The sequence below is a fragment of the Pseudopipra pipra genome, chromosome 2 (assembly GCF_036250125.1).
Source record: "Pseudopipra pipra isolate bDixPip1 chromosome 2, bDixPip1.hap1, whole genome shotgun sequence".
NCBI lineage: Eukaryota > Metazoa > Chordata > Aves > Passeriformes > Pipridae > Pseudopipra > Pseudopipra pipra.
The window spans coordinates 38,102,092-38,126,813 of record NC_087550.1 but is presented as its reverse complement, the minus strand read 5'-3'; the positions used below and the strand labels follow the sequence as shown (position 1 = coordinate 38,126,813).

The following is a 24,722-nucleotide window of genomic DNA, read 5'->3' as shown; positions in this document are numbered from 1 at the left end:
CATGGAGCATACTGTTATCTTGTGTGTTTAAATGGCTAACTGGTTAATTTATTTCTCTTGCACTTCTGAAAGACAATATTTTACTGTCTTTTCGCTTCTACAGATCTTGCCTGCCTTAAAACTGAGCTTCGTTTTCAGAGGTTCCTGAATTTCTTCACTAGTTCTTTTACAACTCCCAGATGCATCTCCCTTTAAGTTGAGGATGCATACATATTTAGTTTGTTCAGATGTCCTTCCGTCATCTTTTTATTCAGTCCTTGTTCCTCCAGCTGAGTCTAGTAATTTTCCTGAATTTTCCTGTAAAAGGTTCTTTGATGTCCTCATCTTCATTACTCATTTTACTGCAAGCTGAGCCAAACTGGTATTTAAAATCTTGGTATTTTGTGTAAGTGTGATGTAGTGTATTTTGTCTTAATGGAAATATCGCATCGAAAAAGAATTTACATTTTAGCCATGGTCTTGAATATTAATGAGGCTTCTTTTACTCACAAACTGGAGCAGTTTGACAGCCTGGTATTATTTTTATCCAGATTTTCCCAGGAAGTTGGCAACAGTATATGCTAGAAAGCAGTTCTTCAGTATCTCATTCACTAAAATCGGTGGTTCATCAACAGTGTCTGTAATTTCTGTTTCGCTTGCACAGCAATAGAATTCAGTATGAATTGCAAATAAAAGGAATCTCAACATTTTGCATTTTTTCAGCACATGGAGTTGAATTAGCTCTGCTCAGTTATATAACTCTTCCTATGTTGTAGAAAAATGTAAAGAATTTAAGCCCTTACCTAAGACAGATCACAAGTTGTCTGAAGTTAAAGTTTTTTTGTCCCGTTCCAATGTAATTAAACAAGGAGCCAAAACATCAATACCCAAAGAGATGCTTTTGAATAGAGGATTTAAAAATTATAAAATGTTAATGTAAAGATCAGGCTCTGCCCCAGGTGAAGTCTATAGGTCTGGTAAAAGGGGCAGTAGGGGTGTCTTTAAAATATATACTTTGTCTATTTATGTTCCCCTCATGGACTGACATGGCTTAGAGTGTAAGAAAGAAAGAGGTCGAACTTCTCATTTCCAGAGTCCCAAGGGCTACTTCCACAGCCAAGAATAACCAGAGCATAGATAAGCTCTTTATGCCAGGAGCTGTAACATGGCTAAAGGCCCTTATTAGTCTTCTCTACAATCTAGAGAATTTCTCTTGGCTGATTCCAATTTCAAGGGAATAATTCCACTTATTAGCCCTCTGTACACTACAGAATTTTAATATCTTACTTATTTTACAGAGCTGCAACAGGGTCTCTGCTGCACACAATTTGACTGCGCAAAACCAGCCTGTATATTTTAGAATATGTTTAGAGTTTATTTTGTAATATAGTCAAGTTACAACGTACTTAAATCCATAGGATAATGATGATCTTATTGAAAACATGGTACTAAAAATAAATGCTATTGGCAATGTGCCTAAATGCATTAAGCAACTAGTTGCAGATTTTAGTTTTAAGAAACTCATGGGTCATTACTTGGTTTTCTTTTCTTAATTGTGTGACTGGCTTAAGTATGTCTGCTTTGCTGTATCCTGGCATGTTTTTTTAGAATATTTTCAGAATATCTTTGCAGCTCTTCAAGGTGCAAATTTAAACGTTCTTCAAACTCTCGTGCATGTTTATCTTCCTCTTGAAGGAACTTTTCTGTTGTTGCAAGGAAGGACATCTCATGGGGAGACTGAGCAAGGAATAGAAAATCATGGTTAGTAAAAGCCAGCAAGTACTACAACATGTTTTCATTATCAAATTCTAGATGTGAAAAACATCTTGACCTATAGCAGCCAGTAACGCTATAACGCTTTACACCTCAGCAAGAAAACATGAAATCGGGCATAAATTTTTAAAGGCATCCATGTGCCTAAATGACATCAAGTGAACATGATGTTTGATTATCTCTGATATTCACAGCATTAGAATGTAGATTTAGGATTAAAAATTTAAATATTCCATTAGACAGAACTGTGCTGCTGCAGAACCTCTAAATTCTTTGGATCAGCTACAGGTTATGTTAGTTATTTGTATAATGTAGACCAATGCAGAGGACAATAACCTTTTTTGGAATTACAAAATATAATTAGTGTTGGATACTGCTGATTGCCTCCTGGAATTTTAGCTCTGCTTCTGTGATGTGATGCCTTCTGAGGAAAGGAAGAAAACCTATGCTCATTTCAGTACTATTAACTCCAAGCTCTGACATTCTGGAGAATGTACTACATTTTATTTGCTGTAAGTAATTCAGCTGAAAAATCTTCTTTCCATTTAATGAGCATTTAGTAGCCTTAGACATAAACCATACCAAAAATCAGCCTTAAAATGGTTGTCATGGGATGCGGAGTTGTATGAAGCAAAGGACATTGAGTGAGTCTTTGCTGGAACAAGTTCTAAATTTTTAAGCAGCAATTTTTGTTAATTCTTTTGCTAATACTTAAGATGCATTCATTGGAATGTCTTTATCAAAAGAAATATGAAATAGTTTTTTTTTTGCCTAAAGATACTATGCTTGTTTAAATTCATTCAATGCTTATTTGTATAGATAAATACAGTTTTGTGACATGAATTTTTAATATTTGACTAAGAATAAAACTTAGTATAGTAGCTGTAATATTAAAAGAAAGATTATTTTCTATCTTTATATGATCATATATTGAGAAAAATAATTGGCATTTTTAGTTTTAATTAAACCATATCTTAATAGTTTTAGTTACTGGTTGAGTTATTAGTCTGGAATTTTGGGTTTTGCTTTTTCTGGAATTTAGAAAGGAGAGTTAATATCTCAGCACATCAAATAAGAATTCAACTATTCAAATGTTCTGTGCTAAAGGCCAATTTTATTACACCTGTAAACTTTTACTCTAGGCTCCATTGTATCAAAGTGGGATATTCTGTATTTCCACAGCAACTAGAGACAGATTTGGGTTTTGTTTTCAGTTTCGTTGAAAACTACCCTTTAGCAGCTTGTAAGTCCAAAAGATGCTACTTAGAGAAATGCTTTAAAGCACCATTCTATTCAAACTCTTTGCAGGAGACTTTGAGATGAAATTTAGAGATTTCCTATAGGAAACCCCTTTTCTTTTTGAAGTACAGCAAGTAAGCGATAGCTGGAAATGAATTCTGAATTTAATACCATCCTTCTAGAATGAGACAGGCTTCCTGATGTATAGGGCTCCTAAAATGAAATTCACAGATAAAGCAGAATCTTCCTTTTCTCAGTCCCTCCAAATTAGTGTTTTACAAAGATGGGGGAGAAAAATTTGCCATGTACGAGTAAGAAACTCAAAGGTATTGGATCACTGTGTGCCACAACAGCCCTCTATCAATCCGTGCACTAGCAGGAATAAGAAAGAATGTCAGTCTTCTAAAGTTTAAGAAACTGGAGGGACATCACCTGTCTTCTGGTCTTCTTTATAAACCCATGCATGATTTGCCATCCATAAATTATCAGTGTTTTCACATGAAGAGTTTTTTCTGAGATTCTGAATGCCATGGCCATACGCACATGTATTCCTTCATGAGGATCACAAATACATCTCCTTTTGACGTTAGGACTCACTGATAGAGTTGACAGTACTATTTTAAATTATTTGAAGAAGGCTTTTGTATTATGAAGAAGACATTAGATTTGGAGGCTTTACTTAAAGAATCACCATGTGTTTTGCTTACTGAATACCAGCTCTGAAATCACTGATTCAATACTGAGCAAACACTTGCAGTGAGAAGCATGAGAAACTGGGAAAATCTCAATTTGAAATATAAATTTAATAGGTGTCATCACCTAGACAAAAAAAGTCATGTCGGACTTTTCCATATGGACAGCAGATTTACACAGGTGCTAATCTTTGGAAACACTGCATCAAGTTACAAGAGATCCTTAGAGATTCATTATAACAATGCTACAGTTACTGACTTGTCATTGGAAAGATTGGCCTCATGATCAAGCTACCTTCCTAAACTGCTTCCTTTGCTTCAACTGGTATTTACTTTGATGTGTTTCTTCTTGAAATACACTGTAAACTCCAAATGAGACATTTCTGAATTCCCTCACAGTTGAGAAAAGAATGTTTATCACTTAGAATAAGCAGGTCATGGCTCCCCACTGAGGGTCAGACATCACAGACTATGATTTTAGATGGGTCCCTAATGCACTGTTTTTCATGCACTTTGAGAGAAGGTTTTATCTAAACAGGTCTAAAAGACAACATTCCTTGTTAGCAACTACGCTTTGCTTTCCAAGCCTCTGGTCTGTTCTTTCATTACGTTCTTTATTGTCTTTATTTTTGGCATCTGAGGAAGAAAAACCATAAAGAAGCTGCTTTAATCCATGTCTCAGATGAGATTCATGGTCCCTAGTTTTGAATTTCTTTTCCTCAGATATCGTTTCTTTTATGTTTTTTGGTTTCCTAACAGGATCTGGATAGAAATGGGTTCATTGTAAGCTTTCCATCTAACTTGTTTGGGTAATTAGGCAACAAGGACTCTACTTTTTCATTTTCCACGCTGCAGCTGATCTCATATTTCTTTGGTGTATACCAGTAATGAGAACCACCTTTTTGCCTCATTATTTTCTGGAAATGAAGAAGTGCACCTGATAGAGATGCATATTTCTACATATGAAATATGTCTTCTCTTTAAATAAGAACTACCCAAAGTGGTTATGCATTAACTCTGAATTGCTAGGGAAAAGCCCTTCAGGAAGGGATGTTCTCTCTCAAAAACTGCCTAATTAATTTGCCTAGAGTTAATCTCTCATTTGCCCCATGAGTTGTCCCAGCATTCTTGGATGCACCTTCAGCAGAGCAGCAAGAAAGTTTTAACACTTGGGATATTTTAGCATTTAGGGTTCAAATCATGAATGGTCAAACCCCAGTGTTTTGGGAGTAATTTCCTCTAACCCTACACTGCAATACATCTTAAGCAGCAGGTACAGATGTCTGTCTTAAACATGCTTCTGCTCATATATGAAAATCAACTTTGAGATGGTTAGGAAATTGCTGAGTGACATAGGAAGACTTTTAGAGGGCCTAAGTACCTAATCAGCTAGGTAAAAATAATACCTAAGAGTGAGAGGCATGGACTACAGCATGCCTCACAGTAGGATCACAACTGTCAAAATAATTCCTAATAATGTCCAGTGGTAGAATTTCCACAACTTTCCATTGCAATCTATTTATTAAGCAAGTTCCCATAATAATGCTAGAAAGTTTCCTAATGCCTAATTTAAATTTTCATTGCTCCAGCTCACGTCTTTCTTTTATTTCCAAGTCTTGAAAGCAAGAAAAAACATCTATCCAGCATCTGAAAAGAAACATGAGAAGGTATTTGTGACTAAAAGATGAGGCAATCATTTTCTGAAATTGATGATTTCAGAAAGAGAGCGCAGCCCAAAGTGCTGTTCAGAGAAAAAGTATTTCCCTAGATTTGGAAAGTCCTGAAACAAGAATTTTTGGGGTTATTTCCAGTGACTCCCAGCTGAGCTTCCTAGTTTATTCTAAGGCAAGAATTATTCTACACATGTAACCTCTAAGTATGTCAAAGGGCAGAGGTTCCAGTGGAACATTTACTAATCTTTGTCTGAAGGCTCTCTATCAGGAGGAGAGATGTAAGTCTTTGTCTAAAGCCCAAGGGACTGTTTTTTCTCTTCCCTCAATACTGCAAGAGTAATCTTGGTATGTATCAGGACATCACCTGGAAATCTGATGTTTTCAATTTGTCCTACTAATATTCTTCAGAAAAATAGTGCCTTATAACATTTTCAGAAGTTTTGAATATACTGGAGATTTCACTTGGGTCCTGTCTCTGTGTCCTTTTCCCCACAAGTCTGGAAAACTCTGTCAAAGAACTCTGGTTTGCAACGTACTGTATCTTTTTTTCCCTCCTTCTCCTTGATGCAATGGCTTTCCATTTGAACACCGAACTCTAGAGTAACATACTGTTGAATGATTTCAGCACTAAAGCTGTGGTATCCAGTGTCAGCCTGAATGATGATTTTATTTCAGTGGTCTGAACCTGTACTTGCTTCAATGCCACTGATTTGGACTTGGTCTCTGTACGGGAAATATCCCTTGCTTAATAGTTGTATGTACTTTGCTCACACACCAACTGGAAAGTATTTTCCCTATAATCTAGTCAATTGTCTTAGCATTGACCCTGTCCTGAGTGCCAGCTGGGAAATAGTTTCACTGCAAAAGTGTCTCAGAATGGACATTTTTCCCAGGCTGGCTGAAAACAGAAGCTTAGGGGTCTCATGTCTCTGAAACTTCTGATAGAAAAGAACTGGTGTTTAGCAGACTCTTCTGAAAAAGTCCAAACAACTCTTTTCATGATTAGCACTTTAAAGAGGAAAACTCTCAAGCCATGAGAAACCAAAAGCCATTTACTTAAAATTCCTGTGAAAAATAAGAATGTAAAACTGGAAGTGTGGTCAAACACCCAGGACTACGTGGTTTTCACTGTTCTCAGGCTAGTGGGACACAGATGATGGGACCACAGTCAGTGAAGGGCTGCACTGCAATCCCTGCTTCCTAGGCAGGCCATTATTATGATGCTTCCTATCAACAGTGAGATTCCAGAATGTGGAAATAGTCTTCCAGCACATCTCTGATAGGAAAGGATGTGTGTTTGCTTCCAAAGTGGACAGCAGAACTGGGATACAACAACAACAGACTGCTTGAAGACTGTTGGTGTCATGATGCCTCTTCGCTCCTACTTAAGGTGACAAGTGGCAAGAAAATTGCCTGTTAAGTTCCCCTTAGTAAATGCTGAAATCTTCCCTCTTCTACAAGTTCAGCCACAGCCCTGCAGCTGAAGGTCTCCTGGTTACAAAGATCCATGTATCACAGCTGGACAGAAGGATGTTGACAGTTCATTCCTTACCTTGTTAGTTCCAATACTTAATGATGAGTTCCGTGGTTTGAGGTCAGGAAAATAAGTGCTAAGTTTTCAAGTGCAAAAAAATAATGGCCTGTAGTGGAGGCCTAAGGAAGAATAGCAGATACTAAAGAAGAGGATAAAACTCAAATTTAAAGAGAGATCTAAAGCCAAAGAATTACAGAAAGTTTTTTTTAAGTTGTCCTAGGCAAAGTGTAATTTGTGCCACTTGTCATGGAGATTGACCATTTCCAGGCTATGAAGACTAAAAGAATGAATGCTGTGCTATTTCTCTTTCATTTTAAGAAAAATAAGGATTACAACAGTTATAATTTCTGTTCCTTTTCAGATAAAATAGCTAACATATAGAAAATAGTTGCTGTGATTCCTCTGATTTCATCCATCAATCAGATGCTGTAGAAACTTGACTTGTCTAACAGCACTTAAAAGCAGTAACTTTGCAGGTATTATGGAAATACACTTAGAGCAGAGTGCTCTTACACAGGCAATATGATGCAAAGTGCCCCAATATAGAAGCCAATAAGCTAAAATTTAGAAATCTTTCTCACAGTCACATAATGGCAGGTAATTATCACCATCCTTATTAGAACAGAGGTATGGCTCAGTAGGGGATGTTTAATCTCCAGAAAAACTACACTTCTGTTAGGGTAAGATATTTCCATTTTTGCTGGGCACTGTATAAATAATAACAAGAGTGATCTAATTTTTGGCTCCTCCAAGGCTGCACTTGGTCCACAGATGGATTTTTGAGAATGTATGTGTTAAATAGTTACTTACTGATAATTTGATTTCTTCTGATAATTTGATTTCTTCTCCACTGTAAGCAGGGCTCAGTAAACTCTCTGTTCTGCCCATTTTAAGATATGGCCCACCAAAGCCCAAAGGATACCCCACTAGTGGTGATGGAGATTTATAAACTATCTTCTTTTCATGACCTCTGTGAAGTGGATGAGAAGATAAAATGCTATCACTTTTTGACCCAGTGATATTGCCTTGGCCATATAAAGCAGGACTACGGTTTCTGTGGTGTCCACTGGCAGTAAGCATATCAGTCTGTTGACATTCCATTTCCCCTGCATCTTTATTTTGGAATGATCTAAAAGAAAAAAAAAATCAAAACATGAAAACCAGTTAAAACTATTAAGCTATCACAGCAAAGCCAAAGGTTTTTGTTTTCTTTGCTTACACAGTTTTGGTTATTTAGCTGTTCAAACTGCTTCATGCATGAAGTTGTGGGCATTACCAAGTTGCAGGAATTTAGCAACTTTCAACCTAAGTTACCATAAATGCCAGGGTGTGCATTCTCTCTCTGCTTCAGCTGTGACTTAAATCACCCTTATTTAAACCCTTTCAATGGAGCATAAATTGAGGAACCTTGCCTTGGCTGATATAACTGTGTCAGGACAAGAGCTAAAATACAAACTCACTTCAGGTATTAAGAATGCCAATACTCCTTAAGTGTTTGTTACCCATCCTTTGCTAAAGGTTATAATTTCTTTAGCTTTTCAGTAGAACAAACTATGGAAGCACTCCTCAGCCATGTCCTACCTTATAGTATGATAGGAACTACAGTGAATTTAGCCAAACAAATAGAGGAAATGAAATATGAAAGTGTGAGATGAGAGACAAAAACTGTTGTCAGTGGTGGGATAATTAGTAAATTTTGATCTAATGTCACCTTCAACAACTATGTTCACATAGCTAGAATTTAGAATAAATAAATAAAAAAATATTACAGGAATATTTGATCCTGCATTTTTACTGCAATGCTAATTTTGCCACTAATTTAATGAGAACACTTTGGAGATTAATATAAAAAAATTAAATAGATTTTTTTTTAAATAAACTTTCTAAAAAATTGTACAAGAACATGCTTTTGTAGCCATAAGTGAAATCTTCAAGCTTAAGAAAGAGTTTTTAAGTATTTTATGATGTTCTGTAACTCTTGTATCCCACTTAGAATGATCAGAATGATCAGAATTGATGTATTATATGAGGTATATATATGTATTCATATGTATATATATGATGTATACATTTGTATTCATTTGCAGTTCTGTAAAGCAAAAATTATTACAGATAACAGCAACTTAGAAAAAAAAGACAGCTATTTTCTTCCCATTCAAAATATTTTCTTTCCTGATAGTTAACTAAACAATTCTGATACAGTATTGATCAAAGAAGAATTTTGAGTCTAGCTTGGTCAAATGTCTGCTGAATTGCACTAATTATCAATGGCATAATTACTTCTATTATATATCAAAACATGCAAAAAATTTATTTCAGATATTATAAATTTCTGTTACAATATTTCTGACTGAGGTAAAAATTTCCATTGTACTGAGGCCTGTGCTTATGATGAAATTTTAATCTTGGTAGGTAACCACTAAAAGATGATAGCTGTTTGAGCAGATTCTATCATTGCAAATATCCTAAAACACTTCAGTAATTTGAAATGCAGCTATAAAAACTTTTAAAGAGCACATTCTCTGCCACTAAAATATAATTATTATAAATATTCAAAAGTATGGAGTGCTGCATACTTTTTTTCTTTTTAAATAAAAACAAGAACTCGCCAAGTGCAGGGAAAAGACTGTTTTCTGCAGAAAGATCACAACATCATTTTCTAATCTTAATTTAAATTATTTGGTGTTGGGAGAGGGTGGCTGTGCAGCCTTGATGGACCGGTTCGTATATAAGCCCTTTGCTGGTTTTGCCTGGGGTAGAGTTAATTTTCTTCACAGTAGCTGGTATGGGGCTGTGTTTTGGATTTGTGCGGAAAACAGTGTTTTCATTACTGCTGAGCAGTGCTCACACAGAGTCAAGGCCTTTTCTGCTCCTTGCTCCACTCCACACTCCACCAGCAGGGAGTCTGGGGGTGCACAAGGAGTTGGGAAGGGACTCAGCCGGGACAGCTGATCCCAGCTGACTACAGAGATATTCCAGACCATATGATGTCATGATCAGCAATAAAAAGCTGGGAGAAGGTTGGCTAGGCATCAGTTGGTGAGTGGTGAGCAGTGGCGCCGTGCATCACTTGTTTTGTATGTTCTGATTCTTATATCATTAGATTCTTATATCATTATTATTATTATTGTTATTTTCTCCTCCTTTTCTCTCCTATTAAACTGTATTTCAACACACAAATTTTACTTTATTTTATCCCAGTTCTTTCCCTGGTGGTGGGGGAGTGAGTGAGCGACTGTGAGGTGTTTACCTGCCCACCAGGTTAAACCTGGACAGCCCTGAAGCATGAAACTGAGAATTCAATAAATGGACTGTGTAGAACAACTCAGAGAACTAATGAAGAACATATTTTTTCTCTGATTATAAAAGAAGCAATGATTAAGATACTCTGAATGCTATGAGAAACCAAAATTATAAGCACAAAGCTATATTAATTATATTACTATAATTTTGTTATTACTATAATAATAATAATAATAAACATTCCAACATAAAACTCTCTGAGACTATTCACCACATCTTCCAGTTTTCTAAATCACCTAAAATGTTTACCTTTATGGAGGCAGAGTTTTCTCCTTTCCTTCATGTTCTCTTTACATAAACACACTCTACTCTTTGGGCACAGGAAAGTACCTTTCTGCTTTTTTTTCCCCCTCCCTATTTTAAAGTACCTTCCAGATATTGTTTGGATGAAGGGCACAGTGAAAACCTGCCACAATTGAAGATAAATGGCATGAATAATAAAATCACAGATTTTATTTTTTTCATCTTGTGTTCTGACCTTTTTGGAGGTAATTTTCTCTCTAAACTTATACACATATGAAATTTGTATGATCCGTGTTATGTTTTTCCCTTCAGAACTGCTTCTCTATGTGTTTAATAACAATTATTACTGCTGTCTTATAGCTTACTTCATTAAGACCAGAATTCTCAGACTTGAGTGCCTGCAGTTATGGTAGCTCGTAGAACAGATACTGCTCCCTTGCGCCCCCCCCTCCCCCGTCCCCAAAATAAAGGACTGATTTTTTAAATGAACTCCACTTCCTACTGTAATCCACGCTGGGGCTGCTTGGTATTTTTGAAAATCATGACACTTACCCTGAGGTACTTTGATATGGATACTATGCCTTTACTTTGGACAGTGTTTACAGCTGGGGTTTAAATTCCTATCAGTTCAGTGCAAAATAATATCTAAGACTATCTAGAGATCTACTACACAAATGTACAAGTAGGCAAATATCTGCAAATTTTTAAAAAACTGTCCACTTGTCAAGACTAGCAATGCAAATACACTATAACTGCAGTTGAGTAATTCATGTTTTCAGTGGGATTACTTCATAGGGTATTTAACATGTACACATACTGTACAAAAATAATATCACTGTTGACATGGTGACATATGGGACAAGAAGTGAAAGAATTATGTCCTGACAAAGGGAATTTATGTAAACAGGCATCATCTTTCCAGACTGGTATATAAAATCAGCCTGGTCCCTATGCAGTCAATGACTTCAAAACAAATTCCTTGCACAGCCTGTGCTGGTTGACATAACTAGTCTTGAGAAAGAAAACAACAGATCTTTAATGACCAGAGTGTCTTCAAGAATTTGTGTTGATGCTTCTACCTTGCAAGTCTAACTGCTAGCTACATTTTAAAAACGGATAAAAAGTATTTTCATGAAGAGATTGTTTTCACTGCTTCCACTTTATCTATTGCAATAACTGATACAGTGGTGAGTGTGACTAAGAGTGTCTGACCTCCAAAGGGTGGTGAAAACCTCCTTAGCACAGATACTCCACTGTCAACACACATCATTTAAGCAATCCCCAGCTACCTTAGCAGCCATTCAGTTCTCCCCTTTACCCTTCACTTTTGCCATATGATGAAAGTGCACTCTGGCTTGACCCATTATGTATTTTGTGCATATTTTTATGGTAAATAGGTAGCTTTTAATTTGGGAACTCACATGCATGTTTTAATTTTGGAAGAAACAAACTAAACACATCAGCTTCATCAGAGAAAGTCCTCTTCAACCATGCCAAAATATAAATCAACTGTATGTGGTCAAGGTCTAAATAAAGGATTGAAATCTTGAGGTTGGGGAAAGCTTATGTAAATGGCAATTAGAAGTAATGCAATTATCATATAAGAGAACAGTATTTAATTGAGGTGGTTACAGGTAGAATGTGGGCACAGTCCTTTTTTAGCAAAAAGATGCTATTCCTGCATATCTTACTTTGTAATGTTTAGAAATTCACTGTACACTGAAAGAAAGAAGAAATCGTATTGCTTTTTAAATTGCCAACATAACTTCCTGGAATTTCCTATGTTTTCTTTAGAGGTCTCGTTTCTAAGTCATCATGGTGCCCATACCCAGGATTCCAGTACTGATTGAGAGATATGACTGAAAAATACCGTAGAATATATATATATATCCCTCCCTTGCACAAACACCATGTTTTCTATTTTTTTACTATGTAAAAAAAGTTTTTGTGCCCTTTCTCCAGTGCCATAATTACCATGGAAACAGAACTGCAAATTAAACCAGAAATAACAGGGTTTATGCTCACAATAAAATAAACATACCCCAGATTTTAACTCAACCAACATCAATTCCCTGGTTTATCTGCATATATTTGATGATTGAAAATTTAATTTTAGTTTTCTGGGAAAATCTTGAGGTAGTCCTCTGTCCGGGAACTGAGAACTGATAGTATAGAGAGGGCCCAATCTTAAAAAGACTGGCTGACTGATGTGCATATACAGTACATATGAAATTTGCAGATTTTTGGAAATCTGTGTATGTATTTATTTAGCTAGATAGCTTTTAATTTAGGAATTCAAATGTGTGGTTTAGATCCTGAAAACTAGGCTCAATATATCTGTTTCATAGTATCAATTACAATTTATATCGTGTTCTGTAGTGTGGCTAAGATTTCTGCTATGGTAAAGGTTAACTCTCCCAGTTTTGGTTCAACGTTGGTCTTCAATGGCTATGAAATCAAAATCTTGCAAATTATGTGCATAGTTCTATTGTCTCATACATGTACATTCTCATAAATGAAATTTCACAGTCCCTTATGTACAATTGTAAATTCTGAGAAAATGGGGAAAATTCTATTTTTTCTCACTTGAGAAGAGTGGAAGCATGAGCAAAAATTGCACTGACCAATTTTGGTGAAGTTATGAGACTTACAGATGCAGAATAATCTGTATCTTGCTTTGTAAATATTTGTTTCTGCAAAACCTTCAACATCGTTTGAAACTTCACAGGAAAACAGCCATAACTGCCACTTCTGTTGATGTATATATATATGCACATTATGTATATGCATATATACACACATATAATATATCTATTTATTTATATAAACATGAATACTATGTCCAACACTAAACAACCTTCTTGAAAAGGAACTTCTAGGCAAAAATATATTGTGATGGCACTCTATTTTGCAGAAAGAAAATCATTTTATATTTTGCCAAAAAAACTATATGTAGGAGTTTGAAATCTTAAAATGTACAATTTTGGCTGCAACTATTTCAACTTTGCTTTACAGAACTATTTTATATTTGTGCTATTATGTAAGTTCTTTATTACAAGCAATCAAAACATTTAGCTTCCTATTAATTTTTACTTTCCTGTACTGTGAAATATTGCTTAGCAGGGACTTTGTTTTCTTTTTTTTTTCCTGCAATGCCATGAAGGTAATTCAGTGCCTCACTGAATACAGGGAAATAAGAAGAAAGTCATCACTACAATGTTTTCTATGAGTCTGAGTATTCTTAAGTCTCATTATTTTTCCCTAACAAGGAGTTTATTGTAGTAATGACTTACTCAGGCCATCTGAAATTATGTTTCTTTTAAAAATCAGGTCACCCCAGAACACCAAAACCAGACAAGGCATTAAAATACATTTAATGAAACTTCCAACAAATTAAACTGGAGGGACACAAACCTTTTCAGCAGGGGTTGTAGTTCAAACTGCTTATTAAGATAACCTCCCATGGAGCAGTTACCTCTCATGTTGGTTTTTATATCCTTTCCTTGTCTTGTTTTTTTTTTTTTGGCAGTAAAAATACAGTCTGTCCTGTTTTGCAAAACCTGGAACTTGGGATAACTTGAGCAGCACATGAAAAGTTTTTAAAGTTGTTTCATGTGCTAAATACTAAAATAGGGATAAAACATTTCTGAACTTCATTTATTGCCAAATTCCATCAACCACCCAGAAAAAATGTAGGAACTGCTTACAAATATACTAGCTAGGTCTGATATTTATGTTGGTGGGAGTTCTGAATGAACAGAAACAGAAAAAACTTAACAATTTTACCCAGATAGATGCTTCCAAAACACTTACAGGAAGTTTGATATATGTGTACAATCTAATTATTACCTCTCTTCCTTTTCTTGCATCTTTGAATGGATTTGGTAGCTGTGCTCTGTTTCTCCATATGTATCTGTGCAACCCAGTATTGATATTTCTCTGTCATTTTGTAGTTTAGCAACACTATTTTCTAGTCTTAAATTCTCATGTTTCATTTTGTGAACAGAAGCTGTGAAATTTCCATGTTCTTTGTTACATAAATCTATATTCTGTGAAAAGAGATAAAACCATCATTACGTAGTTATTTTTTCCACAATAAATGGGTGTATTTTTAACAAGCAAACACAAAACAATGTTCCATGCTAAAGAAAGACCTAGATACCATATATAATCATCCAACATTTAGAGCAAACCAAGATAATTGCCTCCAGAAAAAAAAAACCACTGTAGATAAATGAAAATGAAAGAAAAACAGCCTCTATAACACAATAAAACAAATTAAAATTCCTCAATAAACATACATTCAGAATATTATTGTTGTAAATTCATCGCTTGCTTTGCAAAACTGATGACATAAAAGCAACCATAACAGCTATAGCTGCAGACTGTATTGCTCCCTCCAGTAACAATTCCTCCAAAAATAACAAGAAAAATTATAGAAGTTCATTACTATCCTAGATAACAGGGTATGTGCACAGGCACAATTTAATACCTGTGTTGAGACAGTCACCTTCAGTTTCAGAGGCAGTAAAGTAAAGCCACATTAAGCACGGAGCATTTTGTCTGTTACTAAACTCTGCTTCTCACTGGGTCAGCCCATGTGGCATACAAGTCAAAATACTCAAAGTGCAAGCCACATGTGCACTGTGACCAGGGGCTAGAGCCTATCCACTAGGATACCAAAAGGGACAATGGAGATTAGCTCTGGAAGTTGTCTATCCAGGACACTCTGCTCTTTTCTTCTCCCATCACTTATTCCATGAAGCCTATACTGCACACCTGAGCTAGCTATTTTGGAACTATCTCTCTGCAGAATACTGCATTGGATTGTGTAATCTATTTGCCAAAACAGTATACTGTCACCAACAGGAAATTCTCAAAATGTTTATCAGATTGCACACAAAACACTAAAACCCCTTGCATTTTATTAAGTTGTTTCATATATTTCTAGATTTACCTTATTCCTTTGGAACCCGGTAACTCATGAGTATTACAGGTTTGGTTCTTAGTATACTGCTAGCACAACTGTGCTCCTGCACCTGAAACCTTGTCTATTCCTTGCACTAACTGGTTTGATGCCACCTCTTCCTGTGAATCTTGCCTTGCTGAGCTACTTTTAAGGGAAACTTATGAGCCAAGCTGGAATAGAAATGCTAGAAAGTATAAGAAAAATTAATATTTTTTGTAATGATGGGGGAGCAGGGGCTCAGCTATGCCTTGCAAGTGGGAGGAGTGGCAGAACAGAGGAAGAAAGAGAATGCTAACTCATCCTAACAGTAATAGATCTAGAATCAGCAGTTAAGTTACAATGGCATGTAACCCCAAAACTGAGCTGGCACAGCTATGTTTCTTTTGAAATCTAAACCCTGAAAGTAACCCTGTCTGATGACGCATTACACCACACTGACTTAGGCTGACACAAGTCTGAGAGGTCTGTGGAGTGCTCCACCATACAGCACAAATGCATCCATAAAAATCTCCCCAGTTCCTGGAATCTGAATATCAAATATTTCACAATCTGAATATCAAATTTTTCACAGTCTTTATTGTTTAGATCCTCACAATAGTTTAGTAAAGCAGGAAAGAATTATTAAGTCCACAAATCCACTGAAATGTATATTGACCTCGGTATATGTAGTAACTGGATTTTACTGCTAAAATTTAAAAACCACGTGAGGCATCCAAGGACTCTTGTCAGACAGCTCTTCTTAATCTTCAAGGAGAGTATCACTGTAGAGAAGAGCTAGACATGCATGCACACATCCATCTTTGTTTCCACAATAATATATAATATATAAATACACATATATCCATTGTAGAGTATATGTATATATAGGTAAGAAATCATTGACAGATATATATGCTATTTTAAGGGTGTGGATATACATGACATTCTTTCATGCATTTGTCAGATACAGTAAGACAATTAACAGGCTACAAATCCCCCAAGAATGTATTTACCTCAGTACTTACAAACAACATTCCAGTGTTGTTTTCCAGTGGGTTTTTTTAATGATAGAGTAACTGCAGATGTTCTGTAAGCAGGGGGAGTTTTGAAGTTTTTGTGGTAGGCAGCAGGTATCTTTATAAACTAAAGTTCTACATAACCTTATGGCACACTTTTTATGAATTGAATTTTAAACATCTCCTGTTTGGAGAGAAACAAATACTAAACTCTGAAAATAAGGTGGGTGGAGCAAAATGTGTCAGTTTTCTACACTGTTAGGTAAATAACATATGAACAAAGGTGTAAAATACTAAAAGGGACATATTTTTGTGTCTGTGAGGCTCCCAGAAACTGTTTAGTGTCTAGACAGCTACTGAAAAATTTAGCTTATTGTTTAATACAATTAAGGTAGAAATTACTCCTAGCTATAACATCTTCATGCTGTGTGTGAACACCACTTGGTTCTGATTCTGTTGCAGACCTTATTTTTATTTATTTACTTTATGCAAGCCAAAAATCTCTAAATCTGTCATGGTCTTGATCTACATTTACAGTAACTATACAGTAACTGTTCTCCATACTTCATATATTAAAAAAAATTACCATGCAACTTTCATGCTCCTGGTTTTCCACCATCTCTTTTAGATGTGTGTTTTCAGATCTGATAACTTGGTATTGGAATTCCAATAACTAGGAAAAGATTAAATTCTTAGTTAAATACAAGAATATTACTGTTAACTCCAATAACACTGAGTATAGATATTTCAGTTTAATTTATTTAATTAAGTAGTAACAATACTTAGTATAATATTTTTAAATACAGCAACAATAAAGCAGAAAGAAGCATTAAGCCATCTATAGAAGATTTACAAATGTCTCTGATTTTATTTACCTTTTTGAAAGAAGTAAAGACTTATGAAAGAAAGGAAGTTCACATGCAGTTATGAGATACAAAGAGGGACAGATTTTACAGGTCACAGAAACTTAATGAAATCCTAGTTATGATGCCTAGAAATGACATCTACTCTTTTAGTGATATGATCAGGAATGTGACCTGGTAAAGAGCGCCACACACTAGTGGACATCTCTAATCTTCCCCAAACACTAACTTTTCTATTGTCAAAAGTAAACTCTTACATTAATCACAATTTTCAATATGTAGTGACCCTCTCAGAAAACCCACAGTCAACCAAAAACCTATAAAGGGTTTTTTTGTTTACAAACTAAATAATGAAGATAACATTTGTTTTTAAAACTGTAATTTGCCAATAAAACACTGCTATCTTAAGAGTTTCCAGCTCTAAAATTACAAGAATTTTCTATGCAGATTTGTAACATTCTTCAAAGAGCTTTATATAACACTAAAAATTAGAAACTTTCTAGATAATCAAATAAACAGTTCTAGTGATAAAGCACATATAATAACTACAACTTGGAAGTTTTCAAGGTCTTTTGCATGTTGAAATCTAGTAAGAAAAAACTGCAATTTGGATGTACAGTTGACATTTATTAGTGCTTTTGTGTTCCAGTGTCAATTTGGCTGCTTTAGTAATACTACACAGATATTACAGCGCTACTGATGAAAACTACATGAGAAATGTAATGTCTTTCTTTCACCGATAATGAATGTCATTATCAATAGTGTGGAGTAAAATGATGTAAGATGGTTTTGCCTGCTTGCATACCTGTTGTTTTGCCAACAATTTATCTTTTGTCTCTAACTCCATTTTTAACTGTCTTTCCAGAAGAGTAGCTTTCTCCATGATAGTTGCTATAGTGATCTCCTTCTGATGAAGCTCCTCTGTCAGGTCAGAGATTTCTGTCTTCATTCTTTCCTGCTCAGAGCAATGGGACTGCTCCTCTCGATAAATGTGGTTTCTTATCTGTACCAAATACATTTCAAAAAGAAAAAATGTTGTGCAGTAAATATCATTGCATCACTTGCTACTTATCAGTGACTTTTTTTGCTGTTGCTTCCAAGACACCAACTCTTCTAACTGATTCAGAGATTTTGAGATTGTAAAATAAAATGTCTTCATGAGTCAGTGCACAGAGCTTTATTTATTTTTACATCTTTTTTCAACACTTCTCTTGTACTTTCATTTGCATATTTAGTATTAGCAATAAACCAAATATAACATATTTCAATTAACGTTTTAAAAGAAAGTAATAAAAATAAAATATTGAAATTTATGGTAAATATCCAAGAAAATATCCACTCAATAAGCTTAAGTATGATTTATTTATATTGCTCCTAAGTTAGTTTAAAATAAGTTTAATGAAACCTAAATTAACTCAGGAGCAATATAAATAAATTGATCTAGAGACCCTTTAATAAGAAACTATGTTAGAAATAAAGGGTATATATGGTAAATCACTTTATGAGAATTTTTCCTGCCATTACATATAAAAATTTAGGTCAAACTTTCTGCACTATGTCCTGTACAGAGTTCTTCAAAGTATCAACACAAAGATTGTTTTCATAATCTTTCTACTACAACCAACAGTTTAGTGCTGATAGATTTTTTTTATTGTCTAAGAAACAAAACTACAAACACCAGCCTAACAACTTTTGAACCCATTTTAATTCCTTGCAGTACTGTACACAATGAGTAACAGATGGCATTTCATTTTTATTTATGGAAACTGCACAGAAATATTAGAATTTTAAACAAAAAGATGTAAATGCAAAAAACCTAAGAGCTTGATCATGACTGTCATGCCAAAATTTTTGCATCCAAGTCAGCTTCATCGAAACAGAGACATTCAAAACCCACTTGGATGCATTCCTGTGTAACCCACTCTAGGTGACCTTGCCTTGGCAGAGGTGTTGGATTAGATGATCTCCAGAGGTCCCTTTCAACCCAAACAATTCTGTGATTCTGTGATTCTTGCTTACACTGCTACTCAGCAAAACCACGACATGCCTGTTAGATGCATTCTGAGCATCCTCTACATTCAAAATATTTTGGCCTGCCAAGGCATCCACCATTCCACAGTGCCATGCCACGGCTGCTTGCTCACAGCGCTTCTGAAATGTGCAATGCAATGTGATGTATGGCTCAAACTGAAGAGCACTGCCCTAGACTGCATAGCAGGTACCTGATTAAGCTTAGCCTTGTGTGGGTATCTGCTGTACTAACTTGTATCAGTTGATGTGTTTGCATATCCTGAGACCACCTACAACCTACAACTTACCTCCTATAGGCTATTAATTACTCATAGCCTTGCAGGTTTTATTAGTTGCGTGGCATTATCTGAATCACAGTAGTGCTTAGGCATGCTCTCTCCCATTATTTCAATGATGTAGGTAGTTACTGCACGGGAATAAGAATGTCAATTTTACATCTACATAACTACCTCCAGAAATGCAACCATATATGAAATCTTTTTCACATATGAAACCTCCATGCTCTCCTAAACGTACAGTGCATTCTCCTGCTCTCTTCTGCGTATTCACATACCCTCCTCTCTTCTAAAAATCCGACACTGCAGTTAAGATCTGGAAATACCTTGTTTAGCTCTTCTTGTTGGCGTTCTTGACTTTCTGCAAATAGTAATAACTCAGTGTTTTTATTTTTTAGTTGCTCAGTAAGTTGAACATGAGATGACTGATGCCTTTAAATAAGAAATAAACAAAACATGAAAGAAGCAGAACATTCAATACTCTTTACCCTACAGTATCCTCTCCACAGTGTAGTACTGTGGAACACCTGCTTGCTGATGAAAAAAACAAACCACAACCAACATTTGGCCTAAACCAGGTGGGAGATGTCTAGAGGTTCAGGACACTGCAAGTATATACAGGAATAATCCTGAAAGCTCTTGTAGACTGGTATTTCATATAATCTCAAATGGCTACAGCAGATTAGATAAACCATAAAACCACAAACATTTTATTCAAAGGAGGTCAGGGAGAGTCTTAACTGCACTATTTCCAAGGTGTTTTAATGCTGAGAAAATGAAAGACTGTAAACACGTTGGTAGAAATATATGAAATGCCTTGATTTGTAAAGATCTCGGCATCATTACAGCCTTTTAACAGAGTCTGCATCCACTGCCTGAAATCTTGTCATATATAATTACCAATGAAAATGCTCAGTCTAAAATTGTTTAGGATCTGATATTTGAATCCAGAGTATCTTTTTAAACAGAGTTAATGTAAATAAAATGTAAGAAAAAAGTCATTAGCTCAGAAGTACTTGTTAATTTAAATATTGTTTTCAACATACATACTTTATTTGAATTTCCTGCGTATCTTTGTACTCTTTGATTTTCAATAATTCTGTATGCAACTGCTGGCATTCCAGCTGCATCCTTCTCCAGAGACCATCCCGTGACTGCAGCTCATGTCTCATTTCTGAAAAGTCTGCCTCCATATTCTAAAGAAACAAACAAGTGCATAAACAGATAAATAAAATTAGACAGCTTAAAATGCTATATTGGAACACATTGTATTCAAGACCTGTATAACTTAAATGAACGGACATACATGATTTTAATTTCTGAAAAAGGTATTGCTTTCCTGTCAGTTCCCTTCTTCAGAAGTCTCATCTAAAAATCAGATGCTGAATATTCTTTAGCTCTTGCAATGTTCCAATGCATCTGTTTCTGAAACTATCATAGGAAACATCATTCAGAAGTTCTTTATTGTACTAAATGCATCTAAAATACATAGTTTGCTTGTTTTAGCAGCATCATAGAACATGTTTCACATGCAGGAATTAGTGCCATAAGTAGCTTCCTTTTTTTTTCTTAACAGCATTTCCAAATTTATAAGCTTGAAAAGTACAATGCTATAGAAATCATCTCCAAAACTAGGTCCATCTGCATGGTGCTAATTGCTTATTTAAATGAACATCACAAAATGTTCAAAAAATCACAAAAAGATTTTTCTTAGGGACTTGACAAATCATATCTCTGCTTTACTTCTAATTTCTGATTGATAATGTGATAGACAACCTGAAGACATGTTACGTTTGGCATAATATAATATGAACTTAAACAAAAAAATAAATCAGAATTCCACAAAAATAAACTGAAAACATACTAAAGACAAGGACGTGGAAATATAACCCACAAATAACAAAAGTAGCAATAATACTATCCAGAGAATATTTATTTCTTGTCACCTAAGATCAAAAAGCATGTTCCAGATTAAAAAAAAAAGGATTTTTCCAAGAATGTTGATCCTTTACCTTTAAAACCATTGCACTGAAAACATTAGTATTTCTCATAATTTCTTAAATTTATTTGAACATAGTTTCCATCTTTAAAAGCAAAAATAAAGCCAAGCCTCTAAAGTGTCAAAAGACAACTGGAATCCAGAAATGACACTGCAAGAAAGAACTTCAAAGGTTTATTTCCCTTAGAGCCTCATATGAGAATGACCTTCCTTTCAAGAAGCCTGTGGTTTTCTTCTGGCTGAAAGGGCTGCTGAAGACAGATATGAAGTGCTTTTACGTTGTTGGGTTTTTTTTTGCAAGGGCTGCATATATGGATTAATTCATCTTATCCTTTGTTACATTAAGGCCAAGAGAGCTTTTTTAAATACTGAAATGCAAGTCGGGGCCTATGCAGGTGAAATAAAGCTTAATGAACTGTTAAAATTGTCTGCAAGACTTGCTTATTATCATCTTCATGACTTCAACATTCAAGAAACAGCTACAATTATTTTATAATATATGAACCTAGGAGACAGTTACCCCTCTGATTTCATTCTGGGGTGGATAAAGGAAATGAATTTTGCACAATTCTGTGGCAGAAGTCATATTGTCTATGGTGGACTGTAGTCATCATACATATTTACATAAATTGTATTTTCTTCTGTGAATTATAATAGTAGCAGGAAAAACAGCAGTCACAGCAGTAGCTGCAATAATAATTGAAACAGTCCTTCAGGTCAAGAGTCTATTTCAAGCTGAAAATTTACCAAACCTTCTCTTTTCTTCTGTGAAAAGTTTTGCTTTGACTAGCTTGGCACACTTGACACCAAAACGAAACCTCAAAAATTTCCTGATCAGCTCTAGTTCTACTCAGTGCTGTTTTGTGGTGGGTTGACCCACCACAGCACTCCACAACCACTCAATCACTGCCCTCCCCAGCTGGACAGGGGAGAGACATGAGAGAAAGGCTTGTGGGTCAAGATAAGGGCAGGGAGAGATCAGTCACCAGTTACCGCCATGGGCAGTACAGACTCAACTTGGGGAAATTAATTTATTAACAATCAAATCAGAGTAGGATAATGAGAAATAAAAACTAAATCTCCTCAGGGGGAGGATTCTTTACACTCTTCCCCTGCTCCAGTGTGGGATCCCTACCACAGAAGACAGTCCTCCACAAACTTTTCCAATGTGAGTCCTTCCCATGGGCTGCAGTTCTTCACGAACTGCTCTGGTGTGAGTCCCTTCCATGAGATGCAGTTCTTCAGGAACAGGCTATTCCAGAGTGAGTCCCCCACTGTGGGGTTACAAATGCTGCCACAAAACCTGCTCCAGTGTGGACTCCACTCTCCATGGGGTCACACATCCTGCCAGGAGCTTGCGCCAGCACAGGTTTCCTATGGTGCCACAGCCTCCTTTGGACATCCACCCACTCTGGCATGGGGTCCTCCAGGGGCTGCAGGTGGATCTCTGCTCCACCATGAGCCTCTCTGGGCTGCAGGGGCACAGCTGCCTCACCATGGTCTGCACCATGGGCTGCAGGGTAATCTCTGCTCTGGCATCTGGAGCACCTCCTCCCCGTCCTTCTTCACTGACTGTGGGTCTGCAGGGCTTTTTCTCTCACATTTTCTCACTCCTTCCTCCTGACTGTGGTTGCGCAGGGCTCTTTTCTTCCCCCCTTGAATATGTTATCCCCAAGGTGTTTGTGACTGATGGGCTTGGCCTTGCCCAGTGGTGGGTCCATCTTGGAGCCAGCTGGCACTTGTTCTGTCAGACACAGGGAAAGCTTCTAGCAGCTTCTCACAGAGGCCACCCCTGGAGCACCCCAACTACCAAACCCTTCCCAATGCCAACCCACTGTTCAATGCTTTAAATACAATTATATGATGTGTTTCTATGTAAATTAGTGTCTAGCAGTTTAATGCAGACTTTTCAAGAACCAAGCTCCCTGTGTGATGTTTTCAGGCTGCCTCCCATGTGTGGCTGCAGATAAGTTTGTCAGATAATTCATAAGGTAGAGAAATAGACTGCAGTGTCCATTTGGATTTTCTAAACTTTGTATTTTCTGTACAGCCAACAAACTGGTCTTCCATCCATTTCACTTTATCACTTGCTAATTAATAGCATGAAAGAAGTATTTAGCAGCACAAATGAAATGGTCATAGGCATAGAGGATATATGAGGCACAATAAATGTCTTGCTTTCATTGCCATCAGACTTCTTCACACCAGGATTCCCATCTACTGCTTCCTCCTTTACCTATATCACGTTCGACTATTCCCATCCTCCACCTATCTCTCCTTCATGCAAACCTGCTGACTGTTTCTGGCTGACAGCAGCCCTCACACTTCCTTCTTTCTCATACAGACATTCCTAAAAAAGATATTTCCTCTGAGTTACCCCTTTTCACTATAAATTGACGTTACATCAGTGTTTACCTTATGCAGCTATTTCCAAATGCAGTTTTTCTAATACAGCAGTGTTCCACACCACCAACACAGTTATTCTGCAACTTTCTGCCCTTTAGGTAACAATGTTATGTACATCTATCTCCACTTCTACTTAAAACATCTTCAGTGCTTCCTACACCTCCTGTATTTTCTTCAGGATTCCAAAATTCCTCCTGTTTGAAGATTTTCTTAAAGGCTACAGCACATGACATCTACTCTCTCCATCTTGCAGCATCTATCCGCTTGCTCCAAATGCCATGGTTGTTCCACTCTGTATTTTAGTACCACTGCTTTTGGTGGCAGGCTTTTTAACAGGCACCAAAACAGAGGTTTTGCTTGTATACCAATAACTTGTATAAGGCAATAGACTCAGTGAACTAGTGTGCAAATGACATGACTTGGCTGTTCAGACAACACCTGAAATTAACCTCTGCCACATATACGCTAATTCTTATAAAGTTTATTGCATATGCTGTTATAACTCTGCAAGGCTGTCTATAAGCAGAAATGGATCTTTCTCCAGAAAGAGCTGAAGTTACTGGAGGCCATTCAATATATTACTGAACCTAGAAGTCCTTAAATAAATAAGCAAAAGCATAAATGATATATGCTACCAGAAAAAAATAGCAACGAGAATCTCATTCCCGATCTGTTTCAAACATAGCTAGTAAAAAAGGCTGTAAAGATCTTGTATTACCTCAGTCTTGTCAGAACTCATATACCAAGA

General features: G+C 36.1%; 1 protein-coding gene across 1 annotated transcript in view; it reads right to left on the bottom strand.

The window, feature by feature from the left end:
• Nucleotides 1-1,329: 1,329 nt before the first annotated feature.
• Nucleotides 1,330-24,722, bottom strand: part of DEUP1 (deuterosome assembly protein 1) — a 41,744-nt gene continuing 18,351 nt past the window's right edge. Inside the window, 7 exon segments of the mRNA XM_064645081.1 lie at nt 1,330-1,716; nt 7,701-8,019; nt 14,286-14,485; nt 16,987-17,073; nt 18,069-18,266; nt 19,896-20,001; nt 20,620-20,765. Of these exon segments, the coding sequence (XP_064501151.1) occupies nt 1,546-1,716; nt 7,701-8,019; nt 14,286-14,485; nt 16,987-17,073; nt 18,069-18,266; nt 19,896-20,001; nt 20,620-20,765 (1,227 nt within the window). The 3' untranslated portion in view covers nt 1,330-1,545.